Consider the following 15425-nt stretch of genomic DNA (forward strand, 5'->3'; position numbering starts at 1 on the left):
GCCGAGTGATGACGTTTGCCCTGAAGGGGGCACGCGTCACCTTGCCCGTGGCCTGGCAAGTAGGGGAGGTACTTTGAGACACGACTTCAGGGGATGTCTCGCAGCTCTGGGTCCTGGGAAGGGCTGCACATCACTGCTAAGTAGGAACTGGTGCCTCGGCCCTCTTCTGCCCCGACGGGTGAGTCTGAGACAGGATGGCCCTCCCTTGCCTTCAGTTCCTGGCTGACATACCTTGGTGCATGTCTTGTGATGAGCAGAAGCGGCCAGTCCCTCGGGGTCGTGTGAGGGATCCACTGTCTCCTGGCCGGGCACTCCAGTTCCCTTCCCAGCATTGTCCCAACAGGGACTGTGGCAGGTCCTCACCACCCCTGCGTGCCAACCCTTCCCCATCCGCCGACCCGCAGGACATCCACGCTTCCAAAGAGGGCAGGGGCGGGACAGGGGAGGACACCAGTCTGTGCAGCTGAGTCTGGTCTGGAAATCAGGGGGGTGATGTTTTGATAGCATCTCGTATCCGGGAGCCTGGATAACCCACCTTCCAAAACACTGACTTTATTGCTGGAAACGAGTTTATAAGGCTCTGGCTCACGCAGTGCCTCAGGTGGGAAAGCCGTTGGTGAGAAAGACGTGATTCTCTCCAGGGTATTATTAGATCCAGGAGAGAAGCGGTGTTCTCTGAATTTAGACTCCGACACCCTTTGCTGTTAGGACTGAAGCAGGGAAAGGTTATGCTTCTGGTGTCGGTCGCCCTGCAATGGCCACGTTTAGTCTCGCTGGCTCCAGGGTCTTATGTGCCGCTTTGTTGGGGCATCTGAACTAGGCATCTGTGTGGTTCTGAACCGTCCTCTGACACTGGCATATACCCCCTGCAGTTGAAGCTCAGACCTCCCGAGGGGCCACCAGCTTGTCCTGGAGCCTCTCTGAGGCCACCCATTCAGTGTTTGGACAGCTCTGAGTGTTAGTAAGGGCTCTGATGCTTGCAGATCTGTTTCCTGTTTGTATACATTCATCTTGGTTCTGCCTTAGAAGGATCTTAATCATCATTCCATGACACAGCTCTCTAGCCAAAGAAAAGTTCTTGGAGTCTTCTGTGCTCCTCTGTGGTTCTTTGTCATGGCAGCCCTAGCAAACTAATATGCCGACCACCACCCTTCTCTTTATGCCTGACCAGGGAAGGATGAGATGCTCACCACCCTGGTTTTAATGCGGGTCAAGATCACTTAGGCCAGTCATGGTATCTGAGGCCTGCAGTTGGCTGTCTCCAAGGGTTTAGTGTTTGTTTGTTTTCCAAAAATATTCTTGCTAAGTCACGTTTCTTGCATCCTGTACTAGATTCAGTTAAGTTTTTGAACTTGGTTTTAGGATTTTGCATTTAATCCTATGAAATGTTGCCTGCCTCGGGCCAAGTATGCCACGGTCTGCCCGTCTCTCAGGGGGACTTTGGAAGCCACATGGGCTGTCATCAGGGTTGGCCTGAGAGTTTCCAGCAGCACACCTTCTATTCCCTGGTGAGAATCCTGGTTGTGTGTAGCCGGACGATTGCCTTTCGAGGGACACATGGGACAAAACTAACTGTCCCCAGGTAGGTTTGGGGACACAGTGCCCAGCGTGGCTGTGCCAGTGGTTCAGGCAGGATACCTGGGAGGGGCTGTGAGTCAGAGCTGGCCTTGGTACAGAACCCATGGTGGGAGCCGCAGGACTGGGCTTTGCTGAAGGAGAGCAGGGGGGTTCTGAGGAAATGTCCTTGCTCGGTCGCAACCTCACGTGACACGTGGCCAGGACGATTGGCTTCTCTGTGTCAGTGTTTTACTCTCTTATCAGAGAGGTTCCTCCTGGGAATGAGGTGGTGAGGGCATAAAGACCCCAAAATGAAGTGTTGGGGTCCTGCTGCGTGATCCCACTGTTGCCTGCCAGGCTGCGGGCAAGTCGGTCCTCCCTGGGGACGTCTCAGGTGAGTATTCGGGACAGAATTAGCCCTTGAGGATGAGCTGCTTTTAGAGAAAGACCTACACCGCCTGCTGTTCGTCTGCCTCAGGAACCTCAGACACTGTATTTTGCGAGTGATCGTCCGCAGTTGTTTGCCCGAGGGCGGTACCGTGGACCTGCTGGTCCTCCCTGTGGCTGCCCTCGGTTGTGCTCAGTCTGCACGGACGGGCCTGCACTCAGCAGTTCTGTGCCTCGGAGGACAGTCAGGGTGAGCCCTGTCGCCCACCAGCTGTCGGGCATGGTCCCTGAGCAGTGTGACGGGCACACTGAGCACCATCTGTGAACCGCTGCCAGCAAAGGCGCCCAGAACATTCCATGAGAAGAGCCATTCTCCCTAAAGGAGGATGTGGTTAATACCCGTATGATAATTCTGCGTGGCTCGGTCAGCCATAGGGAGGACCACACACTTCTTGACTCCGTTCCCACTTCCTGCACCTTCCTCTTAGATGATGTTCTTGGAGGGTGTTCGCGGACAGAATTTAAAATTATTGTGTACTAGTTGCAGCATATCCTTGCTGGTCCTGGGACGTCAGGTGAGTTTTAAATCCCTGACCCTGTCCCCTCCTCTGCAGTATGAAGTCAGTATTACCCCTTCTGCCCACATGGTGATTACTGTAAAGAGTAAGGGGGTAATTGTGGATGTGCTTTGTGAAGTAAAAAGCTGTATTCAGGGCTTTCCTGGTGGCGCAGTGGTTTGGAGTCCACCTGCCAATGCAGGGGACACGGGTTTGTGTCCCGGTCCGGGAAGATCCCACGTGCCGCGGAGTGGCTGGGCCCGTGAGCCATGGCCGCTGAGCCTACGCGTCCGGAGCCTGTGCTCCGTAACGGGAGAGGCCACAGCGGTGAGAGGCCTGCGTACTGCAAAAAAAAAAAAAAAAAAGCTGTATTCAAACAGAACGTGCACGGATATGTTGCTCTCTTACAGGTGAAGTAGCCTTTACTTCTGTTTACTGTGAACATGACTCCTGTGCTTCAGAATGGGGGGATGTGTTTGCTTTTGATCTCAGCTGCCAGATTCATTACTTGTAACAGTTTGACCTTTTCCTTCTTTACCTTGACATTTCTAAATTGCAGAGTCTGGGGTTGAGGCACCAAGATGATGGTCAGCCTTGGGAGTGACTGGTGGCCTCTGTGGGCCATGGAGATGCTGAGATCGGTGGGGACTGTGGAACCGGAAGCCGGAGGAGGGGTGGCTTTCCCACACACCCGGCCTGGAGACGGAAGCCTGTGCTTCCAGAATGGTTGGACCCCTGCCCCACCCTTCTGTGAGCTCACTGACCCCTGTGTGTTTCTGATGCAGATTTACGTCCACCTGAAGGAAGGCGGGGGCCCTGATGGGCTGGACGCGCTGAAGAATAAGCCGCAGCTGCACAGCATGGTGGCCAGGAGCCTGTGCCGGACCGCGGCCGGGAAGAACTATATCATCTTCACGGGGCCCAGCATCACCAGCCTGACCCTGTTTGAGGAGTTTGAAAAGCAAGGTTTGGCAAGTGGGGAGCGAGTATGAGCGCAGTCCCCCACCCCCAAGAAGTGGTGGGCAAGGCTGGGGATGCAGGCGTGTGGTGGGCAGCACCACAGGATGCCGGGCGGAGAGGCCCTCCCCCGGGGGTACAGGTCATGCCAGCCTGCCGGCGGCCTGCACCCTGCTGGGCACTGGAGGTCTGGGGGGAGACTAGGCTCGTGGCCTGGGGGACAGGTCAGTTCAGGTCTTCTGGGCACATCTCTTTGTGTCCTTTGTGGTAAGGCCATGGTCATCTGAGGAGTCTTCCTAGTGTTTTAGTCCATTCGGGCTGCTATAACAAAATACCACAGAGTGGGTGGTTTACAGACCACCCTATAAATCCTTTTTATAGTTCCTATAAATAGGAATTCACTGCTTACAGTTCTGGAGGCTGGATGTCCAAGATCGGGGTGCCAGTGTGGTCGGGTGAGGGCCCTCTTCCAGGTTGCAGACTTCTCCCTGTGTCTTCACATGGTGGAAGGGACTAGGGAGCTCTGTAGGGCCTCTTTTATAAGGGCACGAATCCCATTCATGAGGGCTTCACCCTCATGACCTAAGCACCTCCCAAAGGCCCACCTCCAAATACCATCACTTCAGGCATTAGGTTTTCAACATAGGAATTTGGGGTGTGGGGGACACAAATGTTAAATCTGCAGTACCAAGGAACTCCTACTAAGCTCCTACTAAGACTCTTAGGAAGTCTGAACTGCCCACCCTGGTCTGTAATGTGGCCCCTTCCATCTGGGCAGAGAATTGTGTGCATTAATACAGGCAGCAGTACAATGGGCCTCAGAAAGGTGTTAGTTCCCCTCAGTGCTAAGGTGCCTGGTTCGTTTGTTGCAAAGATTGGGCAAGCCTTCCAGGGCTCTGGCAGAAATGGGGCTATAGTGACAGACCTGGGCCGAGTCAGGAAGCCCCATGGCAGGTTGTATCTGCCTTCACTTCATCCTACATCTGGGATTTATATCCAGTCCACTCAGGAGAAACGCAGAAAGCCCCCACTCAGCTACCCCAGATGCTGGAATTGCAGACCTGTTGCTTAGCAACAGATCTGATGTCTGGCCTTAAAACCAAACCTCCTCTGGACTTCCCTGCTGGTCCAGTGGTAAAGAATCCGCCTTCCAGTGCAGGGAATGTGGGTTCAGTCCCTGGTCGGGGAACTAAGATCCCACCTGCTGCAGGGCAGCTAAGCCCGTGCACAACTGCTGAGCCCACACACCTCAACTAGAGAGCCTGCGTGCAACTAGAGAGAAGCCTGCGTGCCACAACTAAGATCTGACGCAGCCAAAAAAAAAAAAAAAAAAAAAGCAAACCCTCTCAAGTAATGGAGAGCCCACAGCTTCCGACCTACGGCCTCAGCCTGGACCCTGTGCCTTGCCGGCCTGGGCTGCATCTTACTCATCTGTAAGGCTGGTCCCAACGGGGCTCAGGTCTTAATTGTTGAGACAATTCTGTGTGGCGAGGTCAGACTATGTGAAGAGGGGCCGTGGAGTCAAGTTGGAGAAAACTGGCGCTGACACAAGTTAACCTAGCACAATGGGTGCCCGTGTCAGAGCGTGGGGTGAGAGCCAGGGCTGCCGTGCCTGCTGGCCCGCTCGTGCCACGTGCATGGCCCCCGGCGTTCCCAGAACTGCCCCCCACAGCATCCGTGTGCCCTGCAGGCCCGCTCCCTGCCCCACACCGTGGGTGTCCCTGTCTCCTGGACCTAGAGCCGCATGACATAGTCAGGACCCGCTTGTAGCATGTGGGCTGGTGGGGTGCTGAGTGAGGACGCCAGAGGCTTCCCTGAGCTGGGCTGCTGGCCTGGGCCCTCCCCGCCTGGGGAATTGGCGGAGGATGGAGGAGAATCTTCCAGTGGGAAGAAAATAATTAGACATGGAATTTGAAGTTTTCCGAGAGCAGACAAAGATTTCTTCGCCTGTTTGTTAGAAGCGTCTGAGGCTGTGAGCCCTCCCACACGACCTCCTGGGCTTCCCCTGTGATGCCTGCATGCGGGGAGGTTGTCTCCACATCGCTCACGGATGGCTGCCCCCCATCCGCAGGGACTCTGACCACCTCGTCTGGCCTGGTGCCCTCAGGGGCGTCTAACCGGCAGGGCGGCCGGGGTTGAAGACAGGAGTCCCAGCTGAGAGTCTGGCTGTCCCTCCTGGGCGCACAGAGACTGCTCTGTAAAATAACATCCAGGAACGATATTCACGCAAGAATGGCTGTTTTCATAAATAAACTTGTGTGCTGCTGGATTCTCTTCTTCCCCTGTTAGGAAAATGCAGCTGCTCTTTGGGTGGTTGGGTTCACTGAGCCCGATGGGCGATTTAAAACATTATCCTCTTGCATCTAATCCTCTTCCCTGTTTTTTTTTTTGTTTTTGTTTTTTTGCATTACGCGGGCCTCTCACTGTTGTGGCCTCTCCCGCTGCGGAGCACAGGCTCAGCGGCCATGGCTCACGGGCCCAGCCGCTCCGCGGCATGTGGGATCTTCCCGGACCGGGGCACGAACCCGTGTCCCCTGCATCGGCAGGCGGACTCCCAACCACCGCGCCACCAGGGAAGCCCCTCTTCCCTGTTTTGAAGACAGGTTCTTCTTAAATCTCAAGGCCAGCGGAGTCTGGGTAGTTGGATCTGTAGAGATGGGAGCCGCGGGGAGCCCTCTTCTTTCTGGCAGCAAGACTGGCCTGACACCCCCCGCCCCGCGGGTGTTATTCCTCACCCACTGCTGCTCCAGGGGCAGCAAGGAGGACAGGAAGTCATCAGCTGTCCTTCTAGCATTTGGGGGGATGCAATGGTGAGGAGAGCATGGGCCTGGAACATGTGCCCATAGTGTCAGTGGGCCCGGAGGGGGGGACTGCTCCTCGGTCTTCAGTCAAAGTGCCCCTTCACGTCCCCCCCGCCCGGGTGTGGGGAGGGGCGGGCTTCCCCACAGCTTCCTGGGCAGGGGGAGATCCGGGGACCACGAGCAGGGAGGGCTGGGAAAGACCTTGAGTCCCGGCGGAATTTAGAGAAGCCTCCGTGTTCCTGCTGGTCTCTGCCTGCAGGGCCTTCTGCCCCGTGGAATGTGCTGGGGGTCGAGGCCCCTCAGGAAGCTCCGCCCCCCAGGGCCCTGCGCCTACAGCACAGGCAGGACCCCGTGTAGCGCGTGTCCTGTGAGGACTCCCTGCCTCCTCTGCCTTTCACTTGGCTGCACGCGGCCGGGGCTGCCCGGGTGCCCGGCGAGTCTTGCTGAGGGGGCAGGGTGACTATCTGGGTCAGGCTTAGACGGCAGACAGACCTGTGCTCATGATGCCCGTCTCTGCCCGCCCAGCCGGGAGCCAGCAGTTCCGGTGCATCGCATGTGCTCAGAAGTTTCTAGAAGCAGGTGGGAGGTTGGGTCCTCGGGCTCAGCCCTGTGCTGGCAGGTAGCCAGCCCTCTGGCCACGAGAGCTGCCGTTGTTACTGCCGACGCCCTGCTTGCGTTAGCTCTTCCCTGCGATCTTAGTACGTCTGGAAGTTGGAGGCGGCGGCACGTCTGGGATGAAAGCCCCCGGACTTCACCATCACTTCTAGGGGGGCCCCCTGAGGGCCGAGCCTGGGGGGTCGGGGGGAGCCGCCCTGAGGCCGTGCGGTCCGTGTCCCCACAGGGATCTACTGCTGCGGGCTGCTCAGCCCCAGGAAGAGTGACTGCACCGGCCTGCCGCCCTCCATGCTGAGCAGCCCGGCCTTGCCGCCCGCCCGGGGCCAGCACAGCATCCGGATGAAGGGGAGCATGTCCCTGATCTGCTGGTACAACAAGGGCCACTTCCGCTTCCTGACCAACGCCTACTCGCCCGTGCAGCAAGGTGGGCACGCGGCGGGCGCCGGGGCAGGGGTGTGGGTGAGCTCTGGCGTCGGGTGGCCCCTGCCCCTCTTCGGCTCTGGGCCGCAGGGTGACGGCTGCTGCCCTTCGCGGGGCGGCAAGCACTTCCTGGGCCCGCGGGCTGTCCGCTGCCTGGGACTTGCCAGCCGTCAACAGAAGCTGTGAGGCTGGCATTTGCAGGTCCCCCAGGTCGTACGCGGTGTGATTAATAGGCTCCGTTTGAACGGTATTTAAATGATCATCATCTAGGATTCTGTGAAAAAGTCTGTTCTGATGCGGGGGGGGGAAACGTCAACCATTCTTATCTTTGAAATGTCTTCCTTAGAAGTTAAATCGCTAGCGTTGGGTTTTTGGGGGGTTCGGTTTCTATCGTCATTGATTTTCCTTGGGATTTAAAATCCATTGCTAACAAGGGGATTCATTTAGCAAGGAGCCTATATTTAAGGTAACCTACAGCTCAAACACGATTAAACAACAGAAAAGGAAATTGCAGTGACAAAGGGACCCTTTACAAAAATATTTATCGTTGCGTAGTGTCTTTGAAAAGTCCCCTGTGTTCCTTTACATTAAGACATCTTTCCTCTTCTCTATTAAAGGAACACTGCCAAGGAGCTCAGGGGTGTGCGATGTGTGTGTGTGTCTGCGTGTGCGTGGTATGTGTGTATGTATGTGGTATGTGGGTGTGTATTTAGTGCCCCTTGTTCATTTATTCCCATCCTTCACCCCACGCACACACCTAAGTTTGTTACATTTCATTGGAGATTGCAGTCAAGGGACTCAAGCACATGGGTGTCGTTACCCCACTTATGTGCAGGGGGTGGAGAAAGCCGCCTCCCCCTCTAGTGCTATGTCAAGGGCACTAAGAGAAGAGGTTTGGAATTGACCTTGTCAGCTGAAGGCCAGTTTGAATTGGACTTCGGCTCTCTTGCGGTTGGGGCCTCGGGGCCAGAGTGTCCCTAGGAACAGGCGTGGGTGTAGGGCATAGGAGCTGCTTCCCAGCAAGTTACATTAAGTGATAGCCTCTGAAACGATGTCCCGAAACAAGGACTTCACACTTGTCTGAGCTGGGTGAAATGAGGTAGCAGAGAAAAGACCGCATCTGGGGAGGTTAGGGAGAAGGCTGCAATAGGATTGAAGATGACACACCTGAGAACCCCGATATCAAGGACTGGGACCCTTAAATCAGGCACCAAGGGAAGGAGGCAGGAGGCTGTTGAGGCAAGATGAGAAAATTGGGAGGGGTGATTTTTAAATACGCCGAAACTAGTATTTGTGTTCAATTCCGTGATAGTTTTCTAAAGTACGTACTCTGTTATACATCATGCAGTCCCCAATCTTAGTCGCCCTTGAAAATCCCATGGAATGTGTCCACAGCCTGGCCACAGACTGACATCCACTGCTAGGCCCCTGGGCACCCCCAGGGCCTGTGGACACTGGGAGCCCGGCGGGTGAGAGGAGACCCTGGGTGCGGCCCAGGGGGCTCGCAGAGCGGAGACCATATGGCCGGCACGCTCCCCACTGGGAATCCTTCTTCTGGTCCACATCCTAGGGCCTCGTTTCTTAATGAAGGGAGGTAGTCTTCCTTTCAGTGTACTTCAAAGACATGATTTTTAAAAAGCACCTTGTGGGCTTCCCTGGTGACGCAGTGGTTGGGAGTCCGCCTGCCGATGCAGGGGACGCGGCTTTGTGCCCCAGTCCGGGAGGATCCTGCATGCCGCGGAGCAGCTGGGCCCGTGAGCCATGGCCGCTAAGCCTGCGCGTCCGGAGCCTGTGCTCCGCAACGGGAGAGGCCACAACAGTGAGAGGCCCGCGTACCTCAAAAAAAAAAAAAAAAAAAGCACCTCGTATTCCATCCTTAGATGTATCATAATTTCTTTATCTTGGCCCCTATGAATGATCCTTTTTTCATAATATGAAGAATGATGTAGTGAAGATCTTCATATATAAATCTTCAGGTACATCTTTGATCACTTCCTCAAGATAAATCTAAAAGTTGAACGGCTGGGCCAAAGGGTCGGAACTTTTTTTTTTTTTTGCAGTACGTGGGCCTCTCACTGTTGTGGCCTCTCCCGTTGCGGAGCACAGGCTCCGGATGCACAGGCTCAGCGGCCGTGACTCACGGGCCCAGCCGCTCCGCGGCATGTGGGATCTTCCCGGACCGGGGCACGAACCCATGTCCCCTGCATCAGCAGGCGGACTCTCAACCGCTGCGCCACCAGGGAAACCCAGGGTTGGAACATCTTAAAGGCTCTTGATGCTGTGTTGCCAAAAGGCTGTACTTATTGCCGTTGCCGAGGGTTACAAGGGGACCAAGATTCCTCCTGCTTTATCAACACTTATTTTTTTTCTTTTCTAAATTTGTCAATATGATGGCTGAAAATGCTACAAAATTTTAAATATAAATTGCCGTGACTGTTGGTGGGGTTGAACATCTTTTCCTGTGTTTTTAGCTAATTTTCAATGATTTCTTCATGTTCTTGTCAATTTTTCATTTGAAGTATTTATCTTACGAAATTGAAAGCAGATTTTATACCTATAGCAGATATTTTTCTTCGTTTGTTTTCCTTTTGCCTTTATTTATGGCCAGTAATTTTAACATAAAAAGGGTTTTTCATTTCCGCATAGGCACAGCTGTTGATCATGTTATTTGCTCTCATGCTTAAAAGCCCCTGCTCTGTCCCAAGGCCAGGTAAGTATAGTTCACTTGGTTGTCTTATAGGGTGATTTTGTGCTCTTTGCAGTCATCCACTTGGAATTTATTTTGGTCATGGCACCAGTTGGGCTGCTACTATCTTTTTTTTTCGTTAAGTGGCAAAGATTGGTTGACCAAGCAGCCCCACCTCTGTACCTGAACCATTTATCAAATAATTATTTTTTCCCTACTTATTTTAAATGTCACCCAGATGACAGTCTCCTATATTCTAAAGACTGCTTCTCAGCTTTATACTGTCTTCTACTGTGACCATATTTGCTCTTCTAGAAGATGAGCAGAATTTCGAATTTTGGAAAACATGTAACTAGTTATGAACATTTGAGGGATTGATTTATTATTCTTTACTCCAGGTTCTAAGGGGAAACGAGCCCCCTTTCAGAGACGGTGAGCATATGCAGGCTTTTTAAGTTACATGCTGTCATTCATCCAGGGACATCCCCATCGAGAACCACATCCTTTTGCGTTTCTTCTAGAATCCATTTTGAGTCTCTACCATCTCGTTGCCATCTCCATCTTTGCCCACTTAGGGTTCAGATTCCATGAGGCTAATGTGAGTGTGGAATGTCTGCATGGGTCTGTGAGTCAGGTCTTGACTCATTCATTCAGACTTACAGAAGGACGGGAAGAAGGCCCGCCCAGCCAGAAAAAGCCCGGGGAAGGCAGAAGACAGAACTCCCTGGAACATGAAGACACGTGGTTCTCTCATAGGCCCACGTGGACCTACAGTGTCACAGAGGCAGACACGTGGAATAAAGCTGTGCGCAGAGGGTCCTCCACACGACTGTAAATGTACAGGGTGCACCCAGGGGAACACGGCATTCCTGGTTATGATGCCAGTGGACACAATAAATGTCACATCACCTCTCGTCAATATTTCCAATGTCTAAAGCTTTTCAGTCCTCAGAAAAAGGATACTATAGGACAGCAGTCTTACCCTTTCCAGCTCGAATAGTATCTAAAATCCAAAATGTCAGAAGAGAGGAGCATGGACTGGTTTATGAACCTGGGGAAAAGCTCAAAGAGACTGACGCACGCCTGGATTTTGAAACCACTCTCCTGAGATTTCCAGCTGCGATCCTCATGTTGAGTTAAAACATTCGAAGGGATGGGAGGGAAATGGAGAAGGAAAGCAGGCCTGGCACGGCTGGATGTGCTGGGACAGCGGCGGCCCTGGCTGTGCAGAAGGCAGCAGCCGGAGCTGCAGGCGGGGAGCCCCAGGGGCATGGTGCTGGCCGAGGCCCTCGGACAGTGGGCCTGACCCGCTGGGAGCCCTGGTGACTCAGAGTGAATTGTCCTCCACCTCTGGGAAAAGAACGGAGGGGATTTTATTTCCTTATGGGATGGTCTGATCTGCTCATACCCATGTGGACTCCAGGGAGCCCTAAAGGGGCCTCCTTAGTCCCAGAGGAGGCTGTAGTCGAAAGTCAGGCAAATTAAAATGGAGCTGGAGGTGGGAAACCTCCCAAGGCCATGTGCCTGGGCCGGAGTGTGAAACTGGGGTGTTTGCCCACTTGGACTTGAGGTCGGGCGGGGTGGTGAGCAAAGGCACCAGCACAGGTCCCCTCAGGAAGGGTGCTGCAGAGACACAGCCCTCCTTGAAGGCAGGAGCCCAGCCGTGAAGGGTGCACATGCGGCTGCCTCACCTGACCATAGAACATCTCTCTGAGTGGGAAAAGGATCCCTAAGCAACCAAGGCCCAGGACCCTCTGGCCAGGAGCCCAGCCTTGGAGGATGCACGTGCCTCTGCATCACCCAACCATAGAAAGTCTCTCTGAGTGGGGAAAGGATCCCTAAGCAACCAGGGTCCAGGACCCTCTGGCTGGGCACAGAGGTCCTCTGAGCTTTGGAGGCTTTAGGAAGTGTGTTGCCCGGGTCCTGCCCGGGGCTTCCCCAGACCACAACTCTTGAGGCGGGGCCTAGCTTCTCAGTCTCTCACAAGATGTCCAGGTGCTTCTTCAGTGCAAAAATTCAGTATTGGAGGAGCGGGGTGGAAGACAAAAAAGATCCCGGCTCAGGGCTCAGTCTCAGCAGATGGACCTGTGTGACCATTTTTACTTCAGTTACGCCCATTTAAGTAGTGCTGAAAACCCACAGCCCTTTGAATGGCACTGTTCTCCTAATCACGCCGTTCTGCGTGCAGCGGGGATGGGGGTGGGCTGCGCAGAGGAAGCACTCTGTAATCCCAACCTCGCTCACACGAGTGTCCTTCCCGCCCCTGCGTCACCTCCGTGGGCACAGTGGACGTCCCCCCGGGCGGGCAGGGCAGGTCTTGGAAAACAGGTTGTTGGACAGCAGGCTGAAGAGGACTGATGACCTCTTTTTGCTTCTCATGCCCGGTCAGTGGGCCGTTTGAGTCTTGCCGTGACGTTGGCAAGTGGCCCTGGGACACGGTTCCATGTGTATTTGGTAGGAAGAGGCGTTTGAAGGTGTGTGAGAGAGGGAGTGCCAGGGGCAGCTGGGTGTGAAGCGCTCTGTGCACGGCGCGAGGCGTCAAAGAGCCTGGGGTCGGGGCAGCTCCTGCCTCTCCTGAGCCTCTAGTCCCACCCTCTGCCTTGATGGGGGCGGCGGGGCAGGCAGAAGGGACCCCCGGCTCCCTGACCTTGGTGGCCACCTCCTCCCACCCCTGCTCAGACCCTGGCGGGAGGGCTTGAAGCCCGGGGGAGAGAGGGAGGGAGGGAGAAGGTGGGTCCTGAGCTCCCCTTCTGCTCTCAAGGCCCCATCGGGTGCAGCGGGCCCTGCCGTGGACCGTGCCATGGCCCGTGCCATGGCCTGGTGTCCCGCACTCTCCTGAAGCTGCGGTGGCGGTGTTGGTGGTGGTTTCCCTCCACCTCCTCCCCTGCCATCTGTTTGACAAGCAGGCAGGGGGGAGGGGGCACATTTTGCACGGGGGTCTGTGGGGTGCGGCTCAGAGGGGATGTCCCGTCTGTTCCCCGCAGGAGTGATCATCAAGAGGAGGAGTGGGGAGATCCCCTGCCCCCTGGCCGTGGAGGCCTTCGCCGCCCACCTCAGCTACATCTGCAAATACGATGACAAGTACAGCAAGTAAGTGAGCCGGCGCCCCGGCACGGGAGGCTTCGCCGCCGAGAACAGAGGGGCTGCTGGGAGGTCAGTGTCCCCAGGTTCAGAGCTGACAACGGGAGAGCCCGAGAGAGAAAATCCCGAGCCCGCGGCCCAGCCCACCCAGCCCCCCACCTCCTGCACCGCTGCCCTCTCTGTCCCCTCCCCACCGGCTCAGCCGCTGGCCTGCACCCCACACCCTCTGGGCCCCGGGCGCCGTCAGGCCGGGCCGCGTGTTTTCCGGCCCCGGTTACGGAGCACTTTCGCGTGCGGGCGCAGGCTCACGTGTGGGGTCGTCGTCAAGTGCCCGCGCAGTGTGCATGTACGTGCCCCCCTGCTGCCTCGGGGCGAGCTCCTGTGTCCACAACAGGAGGGAAGGAGTGATTGCCCTTGAACCTCGGTCTGCCTATGAAGTTACTGCGCCTGAGCCTCACAGCCTGAAACAGGGTTGCACTAACCCCAAAGGCGGTGGGCATTTTCTCAGCCCTCCTTGAGGGCCACGGACGTCCCTCTGGGCTGCTTGTGGGCGGGGAGGGCAGCACGTGGACCTGGGTCTCCTGGAAAAGCCCAGGTGTGAGAGGGAGCCCCGCTGCCCAGGGAGTCAATGGATGGTCTCCGCGGAGCCTGCAGCGTGCCTGGCGCCTCGTGGGCCTGCTCGGTGGCTCCAGGAGAATCGGCACGATTGAGCGAATAGACATCCGTGGCCGCCCTGGCTGGGCATCTGGGTGGTGCCAAGGCTCCTGGCCCCCAGGGTGCAGAGACACACGTGCAGACGGAGGGCGTGGCGCAGGGATGGGTCCTGAGCTGGCGGTCCAGGGGGAGCGCTGTCCTCTGCCTCGGGGCAGAGGAGGCCTCCATCTGAGGGGAGGCGGGCGTGGTGAAGAGACACGCACAGAGCTGCGGGCGGACGCGGTGCGAGATGGCTCGGGCTGTGCCGCAGTTGCGCAGGGCCCTCGGCGAGCAGGGGAACCCCTCGGCCTGGTTCCCACCAGAGCTCCGGGCTGCACCGCAGAGGCCCGGCTCCTGGTCTCGGTGTCCCCTGTGGTGACCCGCCTCCTCCCACCTGATCTTTGATAGGGGTTGTTTGCACGTTCAAGTACGGTTCACGTGACCGAGCCTCAGAGAGAGGCTGCCCCTCCCCACAGCCGGCTTCCCACCGCCGCGTCCCCTGCAGCATCTCGCTGACCCCGATGAGGCCTTTTGGGGATGTGTCTCCTGCACTGGGTCCCCGGGCACCGTCTGAGTCAGGCTTTCTTGCCGTTCTGTCCTCTTAGGTATTTCATTTCTCATAAACCAAACAAGACCTGGCAACAGGTGTTCTGGTTTGCCATCAGCATTGCCATCAATAACGCCTACATCCTGTACAAGATGTCGGAGGCCTACCACGTGAAGAGGTACAGCCGGGCCCAGTTCGGGGAGAGACTCGTGCGAGAGCTGCTGGGCCTGGAGGACACCTCTCCGAGCCTCTGATGCCGGGGGCGCGGCCCAGGTTAGGTAAGAACCAGGTCCAGGGAGGGGAGGGGGAGCCTGACGTCCGACCCGCTGGCCAGAGACCCGGAGACGCCCTGCGTGGGGCTGCGGCCCGGGAGGGGTGCTCAGGGCCTCTGGAGGGACCAGGATGGACCTGGTCAGAGGATGGCGCCATCCTGCTTTCCACGCAAAGAAGAGCACGGCCTCCCTCCGGAGAGCAGCCACCGCCTCGGAGCGAGCACCCGGCAGTTGTGGCCCCGAGCCACACCCTCCGTGCTGCCAGCGCGGGGCATGGAGGGCACCCTCACGACCCCCCGGAGGCCGCGGGAGAGCCCGCTCAGCACAGGGGACCTGGGAGGGCTGCTGCTACCAGGGGCGCCAGGGATGGGATGAGATGAGCCGGAGCGTGTTCTGCTTGGTGAAGATGGAGAGACATCCGTGACGTGGCCCGCGTCTCGCCGTGCCTGCAGGTGACGGGAAGCGAGCCGGGTGGGCTCTGCGCAGCTGGGACTGCTCAGGTGTGTGTGGGAGCCCGGAGGGTTTTCCAGCGTTTGCCCCGCGCAGGCCGCTTAGAACGGGGCTCGTAGAAGAAGAAACACAACCCGGCGCCATTAAAAGGCAGCGACAGCGTGGGGAGCGGGGCCCTCTGATACGTCCGCGCGGCCTTCCTGCCCATCCCTGCGTGGCTGGTGGACGGGGAGAAAGGGAGAACGGTGACAGAATGACAGTGAAGTGTGAGGCTGCTTTTTATTTTTAAATATATCTTCAGGTTATTTTCTTACTGTTGCTTCAGATCTTCTGTAAAAGGAAATGTCCCTCTTCTTTTCTGCCCTCCCCCTCTCACCCCACCCTGTCGTGGCTCCTTGCATG

At 56.6% G+C, this 15425-nt stretch overlaps 1 protein-coding gene across 1 annotated transcript in view; it reads left to right on the forward strand.

The window, feature by feature from the left end:
• PGBD5 (piggyBac transposable element derived 5) overlaps nt 1-14555 on the forward strand; it is a gene marked incomplete at both ends in the record, with an annotated part of 87571 nt that extends 73016 nt beyond the window's left edge. Inside the window, 4 exons of the mRNA XM_082604721.1 lie at nt 3287-3467; nt 7101-7298; nt 12965-13070; nt 14360-14555. Of these exons, the coding sequence (XP_082460847.1) occupies nt 3287-3467; nt 7101-7298; nt 12965-13070; nt 14360-14555 (681 nt within the window). The remainder of the gene's footprint in view (nt 1-3286; nt 3468-7100; nt 7299-12964; nt 13071-14359) is intronic.
• Between the last annotated feature and the right edge of the window lie 870 nt (nt 14556-15425).

This window comes from Mesoplodon mirus, assembly GCF_964341445.2.
Source record: "Mesoplodon mirus genome assembly, chromosome: 2".
NCBI classification, from domain to species: domain Eukaryota; kingdom Metazoa; phylum Chordata; class Mammalia; order Artiodactyla; family Ziphiidae; genus Mesoplodon; species Mesoplodon mirus.